At 37.3% G+C, this 6,721-nt stretch overlaps 1 protein-coding gene across 3 annotated transcripts; it reads right to left on the reverse strand.

Annotated features, from left to right (window-relative positions):
* Positions 1 to 716: 716 nt before the first annotated feature.
* On the reverse strand, positions 717 to 4,672 carry calca (calcitonin/calcitonin-related polypeptide, alpha). Of its 3 annotated transcripts, XM_023262288.3 has the most exons (5): positions 4,489 to 4,672; positions 3,966 to 4,057; positions 3,500 to 3,622; positions 2,067 to 2,248; positions 717 to 1,364 (listed from the first exon to the last, which is right to left on the reverse strand). In XM_023262288.3, the coding sequence occupies exons 2-4, from the start codon at positions 4,049 to 4,051 to the stop codon at positions 2,086 to 2,088; spliced, it is 372 nt and encodes a 123-aa protein (XP_023118056.2). In that variant the 5' UTR covers positions 4,052 to 4,057; positions 4,489 to 4,672; the 3' UTR covers positions 717 to 1,364; positions 2,067 to 2,085. The 3 variants fall into 3 exon arrangements, with proteins under 3 accessions (XP_023118056.2, XP_023118055.2, XP_023118054.2); XM_023262287.3 differs by lacking the exons at positions 717 to 1,364; positions 2,067 to 2,248 and adding an exon at positions 2,489 to 2,940 and having other exon boundaries at positions 4,489 to 4,616; XM_023262286.3 differs by lacking the exons at positions 717 to 1,364; positions 2,067 to 2,248; positions 4,489 to 4,672 and adding an exon at positions 2,489 to 2,940 and having other exon boundaries at positions 3,966 to 4,072.
* Positions 4,673 to 6,721: the final 2,049 nt, after the last annotated feature.

Below are 6,721 nucleotides of genomic sequence, written 5' to 3' on the forward strand. Positions count from 1 at the left end.
CTTCAGGCAGAAAGATCCCAGACCCAGGCTTGGACGTGAACCGGGGATCTTCTGGCTGCAAGGCGACAGTGGTGCATCATTTGTTTATTAGTTATTGCTGATCAGAAATCACGGCAACACAGAATGTGGGTGGCCATTTAATATAGATGTACCCACAAACAAAATGGCCTTGCGTTGAGCACAGGCATGTGTTATGCATGGCTACATTATGTACAGATACCGAATCGTGTGACCTAGATATGTTGCGGGCAGCGGGAATTGTGTATGTACCACTGGGAAACGTTTATTTCAATGAATGAGACACCACCTCATAATCCAGTGTCCAAGTTCTTTAAATTCAATCTTTTCATTAGACTTTTTGATAACCAATGTCCCCTAATTGATCAATATTTTACTCTAGAACCTTGGAAAATTAATACCCACAATTACTACTTGTTGAGGGATAAAGGCACATTATCACATTTCTATTGAATTTTTGATATAATGCCATAATATAAAAACTTTTCTGCAAACCAACTAGTATGTGATTGTGCAGAACAGGCTAAATAAAAACACACAGCAGACATTTTTGTTAAATGCAGCAGTGACTTATTGTAACCACTGGAGGGCGACGTGAGCCAATTATAGCATGATTTAAGGGTTTAATTCCAAGTGACATGCTGACAATTATGTCTTCAAACAAATTAGTATCAAATATAAGTTTGCACCTCATAATTCAACAATTATTCTTTAATCAAGTTTTTTGATGATCTACATCACATGCTTTGATTTTCTGAAAAAAAAACTTTTTTTACAATACCACTTTATGTGTACATTTTTTTAAATTAATCAATAAAAACCTTTTCAAACAACACAGTGAGACAGGACAGCCTAATGTAGCTAAAATACAATTTATTCCAGCTTTCAAAACACAGTTATTTGAATATTTAGAATATTTAGAAATACAGTTTTTCACACTTGTTCTGTTTACTATGACATATAATGAATAGTTTCACATCAAGGCACAAGACAACCACAGCTGTTGAAGGTTGTGTCAGTAGATGTACAGTGTCAGACTTCCAGTTGAAAACACTATGCTGCAGCCACAGGTCAGAAGTGCAGTTTAGCCACAGGCCAAGACAGAGGAAGAAATCTTTCATTCTCCTTCTGAGGGAAAGCAAATCTTCCTCATTGCCTTTCCACGATGACACTAATGCTGTTTTAAAGCACAGACTAACAATGACTACAGGCAGCTGTCTGGTATTCTAAAGGCAACATATCAGTCCATGTTTATGATGGATATTTTTTTAAATGACACTCATTTTAAAGTGTGTAGAAGTGGATGATGATGCAGTTTTGTCACTCAAGAGAAGAGGGACTTTGCCCTAGAAAGGGAAAGAGAGGAGAGAAAGCAGAAAAAAATTTGTGTTATGAGAGAAAATTACAAAAAGATTCAGACTGAGGAAAGATATTAGGTGGGCTGTTTAGGTTTGTATAAAGATTTGACAGTAGAGTGCATCAGAAAATATAAATCGAGAGAGACAAGGGGATCCGTGTGACAAAGTTGTTTGGTCACTGTAGTCCTGCTAGACAATCCAGATGCTTTTTTGTAAATTACATAAATGCAATTAACTGAGTAATGCCAGCTTTTTGTCACTGAAAGCCAATTGGGTTTGGTGAATTTGTGGTATATACAACATATGACAAGCTACAAATCCTGACATATTTGGTTATTATATCGAATTGTTGTAAAAGTTGAAAGGTAAAAACACTTATACACATATATGGTATTTACAGAGAATCTGCCAATTTGTTAACATATTTGCAATGAATATATTGAGACTGTGTATAATAAAATTTGAAAACAACACTTCTGTGACATCAGATAATCCAAATGCAGCAAGTGCACTTTGTGTTTAAAAGAATTTATAGGCAAGAAGCCTTTTTTTATTACAAACAGTAATTCTCAGTTAGTTTTTAAAACGTTCATTATTGACATACTGATTTTGTTAAATCCCTCGCTTCTATTCTATCTACAGTAGTAGTAGCTAGTATGAGGCCAACAGTGATATGAAGTATGAACATACCCTGTATCTGGTCTTGTGCTCACACAGGACCATACCGCTTCCGCCTGCCAAACGCCTGGGCACCAACGTTGGTGGGAACATAGTTGCTGTGTCCCAGACCCCCTGACCGACTCAAAAAGTCAGCCAAACGGTGGGTTACACAGGTGGATGTGTTGCAGCCCCGCTTTTGTACTGTAGCATTGCTTGGAAATTGAAAAAGACAGTGAAATATGACATTTAAAATCAGATTCAATAATTAAAGACCTTGGTAAACTTTAAACAATATTGCATAGAATTATAAACAACAAATTAAATAAGCTGAAAATAACCTACATGTGAACTTTTCTATTAATCGTGTGTGTATTTGAGATGCTTACCCTTTTCCTGTTTTCCTTTTATTATTCAATATGCCAACAAACAAACAAAATATGCCAAAAACAACCTCCAAGTAAAATATCAGTTTATTATAGGGTGAAGCATAATTACCACACCTTTTTTATTGTATTATACAGAATTGCCAAAGTTTAGTTGCTGTTTTCAGGTTTCTGCCTAAATCAAATGTCTGCCAGTGGAAAATTAATACAAGGTCTGTTTTTTTCGAGTTCATCATACAAATAAGATCAGCATGCCTCAGCGGTCTCGTGTATGGATAGAGCTGGATGAAAAGCAAATGTTAACTCAGACAGACAAAGAATAGGTGGGCAAAAACTGAGACTTTCAGTTGTATGAGTTGCTGTAGCTTTCGTATTGCTCAGACAGACTTCTCTTCTTGCCAGGTGTCCCTGCTCCCACATCAGTGCGAGGATAGGTTTGTAGTTTGTGAATATCCTGGGAGAGTTTGCCCAGCACACAAGTGCTTAAGCCGGTGCATCGCTTAGACATGGGTCTATCCAAGCTGTTAGAGATGGAGACAAACATGCAGAAACAAGCTTAAAGTGACATGCAGATGCTTATTTAGATTTACATGCATGGTGTTTTTCTGAAATGTCATGCATTTGCAGAAAAGCTGTGTTTGATATTTCAAAGGCATGCTAACAGATCCAGCAGGCATATGAGGATATGTTAACCAGATGTCATGCTATTATCCATTTTGTTTTCTGTAATAATGTCTGTCATGCATGTTCTCTAATGTTTGGTAACATTGTCTGTTGAGTTTTAGGATGCTCTATTGCAGGCTGTCATTTATTAGCGTATGAATGGTTGAATGGATGAACAACGACAGTCCATGCATTAGGTGGTTATGGCACAAAGAAGATGTATTTTACTTTATACCTTGATAATTATAAAGACCAAAGTTGGAGCTGTTGGGCTTATATACAAAAGTGTGTTATATGTAACTTAACAGACAGTTAGATAAAGAGATGGATAGATAAAACACCCTATACAGTACACTGAAATACTCATTTTCAATATTAACCATGTTGAGATGATATATAAAAATATTAAAATCATACCTGTTACCGTCAGCTGTTTGCTCATCTGAGGTGATCTGCATGAACTCCTTGACAGCTTTGAGTAACCTTTGAGCATCTTCGTCTGATAGTGTGAGTCCGTCTGTCATGGACTCCTTACTTGTTCTGAAAACACACATTTGATAGATTGATCTCTCAGGTTCTGCCAATACATTGATTTTTTTTTTTAAATAAACAGTGTAAGCTGTGCACTGAAATACAATAATAGGGGATGCAAGGCAAACCTAAAACAATATGATGATAAAAGCTAACGAATTTAAAATTGATTCAACTGGTGATGCTTGCACGAGTGACTAGACTAGATAGAATATGCTTAAAATCCGAACTTTTGGTTTAATTAGTTAACATAAAATGTGTCCAGTGCAAATTATCACTTCAAAAATGACAATCAGACTTTTTTTGAAAGTAAATATATCTCATTCTGGGGGAAAACCACCATAGCTCTCACCTGGATGGAGCTGCCTGTGAGATGTACATCTGACAAATGATCAGTGCATAGGCAAGAAGGAGCGTCCAGAGCTTAAACATTATCATGATTACCTGTGGAAAACACATGCAAGTAACAGAATTTTTACATTTTTTATATTCATAGGATTTTATACCATAAATATAGTTTTGCACAAAGTTTCTCATCTATTGCATGCACCCACAGCTGTGTGAATCCCCTGTATCACACTCTCCTACTGTTGGAGCCACTGAAGTTGCAGACAGACAAAAGAGTTATTTGTGGTATACTTGTGCTGGATGCTCTGCCAGCAACTGCCGTGTCTATTAGCAGAATAAAGTGCAGCCTACGATAGTATAACATCATCAAACCAGCAGAGCAGCATCTTCCCTCCGTTAGCAACCAGTAACCATCAATACAAATTACTCCCTTTCTTGAAAACGCACAGCTTCATATCTGATTTTTCTAAGTGTGACAGCATAATTTCTACCTGAGTCTAAAGAAACGGTCTTTCATCTATACTCACCGAGAGATAATAGATCTTCTGGTAGTGACGATGTAAACGATAGACTCACTTTGAATCTGCTGTGCACTCCCACAGCACATGGTTTTATATATGTTCCCCATGGGTTTCTGTGTAAACTGAGAAGACACTTGATCATAGTCTATTGGTCAGACAAATGCTTTACCTCAAACTGCCAGCCAATCAGAAGTTCTGCTTCACTCACCGAAAGCCAATAAAAGAGCATGTATGTAAATTACATCACTTCATGGTCTTTAGAGTTCTTCATTCACAAAAAGCTGAATTGGTTGGTAATATAATTTGCTTACAGACGGAGGTGGGATTTTAAAACAATGAGACTGAAATATCTTAGACACTGACACGGTGTCTCTGGTTCTTCTGATATGTGCAAGTGGACTTCATGCTGTAAATGACCTGGTATTACAGTGTGTAAATATGGTTACAATGATCAGACAATTCAGTATCAGAAATGTATGTTCAATTAAAACTTTACAAAGCTGGTATTTATGACAGGGCCCCCATTGACAAACCACTTGTTGCCTTACACAATCTATATAATGGAATAGTATTAGGTACTAAGGATGAAATGCTCTGATTCATTCTTTAGCATTTTTTCTGCATTGTGATGCCTCTTTTTAACCTCAATATCTGCTGTTAGCTATTCTTATGATTAATATGCCATCATAATGAAGTTATCTGGTCATCTAATAGTACTTTAGGTGATACTCTGTGTTTACAACCTGTTCCCTTACTTTTCAATATAATACTGCATTATTATATACTGCTGAGTAATTTCAACATACATTGACAGAAACCGTAGTGAAGCTCTTTTCTTCCTCCCTGTCATCAGATCTAAAGATCACTCTGGAGGCATATTCCAAACTATGTGAATTAGTTACATTTTTTTTCTATAGGACTAGCGTCACCGTGAGCTCTCCATCGATAAACTAAACCCTCCATTCAGTGGCATTCATCCGGTTTCTCTGAGCTAATTATTGGGCTGTTGGTCTCCGGCCATGTTCTAATTCCCCTTATGTAACAATATTGGATGATGTATTATAAAGCATCCTGCCTCCCATTTATTTTTTTGCGTCACAAGGAAACTCATTAGAGTAGATGAGCCTTTTCGTACTATTGAGCAGACCTGCAGATCCTACACCAGAGGCACTAAATTAGTCTCCGACAGCTCCACGCGCTGTCAGAAACTGCTTGTGAAAGACTAAAGACTTCATACAAAGAAATACCATGCACATTGATTAATGTCACTTGTCTTTTTTTCATTTTAATACCCTGCCAAGACATTTTAATTACATATATATATCTTTTAGATAGCTTCATGACCCGAACTTCTAAGTCAATCAAGTCAACTATGTACTTTACTACAGAAAATCACTTACAACCTAAATTCAGAGAATGCAGGTTTAAGTACTAAAACAATCTTACTGTTTGCAAATATAAGGAGGACAGGAAGTGCCCGCCAATAGGCAAAGTACTATGTTTCTAATCTGCGTAGAAAAAAGTACACTCTACACTCTTTCGGACTAATGCTACTCCAAGCTCTTGATTCACCGCCACTTGCTCTGACCAGAGACACCAGTTGGGGCAGAGAAATTACATTCCAAGGGGAAAAGTGCATTGTCAAGACTGCAATTAGCTCACACTGTTCACATTCCCTAATGTTAGGCATGAATTGGCCTGGAAAATTAATTACAACACAGGAGAGCATTCATGACAGAGAGGGCAGCATTATGCTCACTGCAGCGCTCATCAGTGACAGTCTCAGCAGAGCTGCTGTGAATGTGTCTTCTCCCAAACAGAAGCAGCACCGCTCTTTGCAGAAGCTCTACTGAAGCGCCCTAGTGGGACTTTCCTTCAAAGTTCTCTCATTTTTCACACATTTTGCATTATCTGAATAGGCAGCATGAATCAATAATCAGCTGAAATGGTCACATAGTATATTAAGTAGGTACACTAGAAGTATAGTTTGTTGAATTTATGGCTTTTGTGTTGCCAAAAGTACATCAGTTCTCCACAAAGATTTTGCCTTTGTCAGAATCTAAGATGGAAAGCTAAACGTGGCTGTTAATACCTTCCAAATTGACCATGAATATGATTTGGATTGCATGCAGTCACAGATTAAAAGAGGAAGAGGACATTAAGGTGTTTGTTGTTGTGCAACTGTGAATTTGGGATTGTGTTTGGGGAAAGTGGGCAGAAGCATAAGCAGTTACATGTG

This window comes from Amphiprion ocellaris, chromosome 1 (genome assembly GCF_022539595.1).
Source record: "Amphiprion ocellaris isolate individual 3 ecotype Okinawa chromosome 1, ASM2253959v1, whole genome shotgun sequence".
NCBI lineage: Eukaryota > Metazoa > Chordata > Actinopteri > Pomacentridae > Amphiprion > Amphiprion ocellaris.

Bases quoted from the DNA above. Each gene is read 5' to 3' on its own strand.
- calca (XM_023262286.3), bottom strand. From the start codon at position 4,072: ATGTGTTTTCCACAGGTAATCATGATAATGTTTAAGCTCTGGACGCTC. The intron at 3,623-3,965 runs GTGAGAGCTATG...GTGTGTTTTCAG, and splicing joins TCACAGGCAGCTCCATCCAG to AACAAGTAAGGAGTCCATGA. The intron at 2,941-3,499 runs GTATGATTTTAA...CATCTCTAACAG, and splicing joins CAAACAGCTGACGGTAACAG to CTTGGATAGACCCATGTCTA.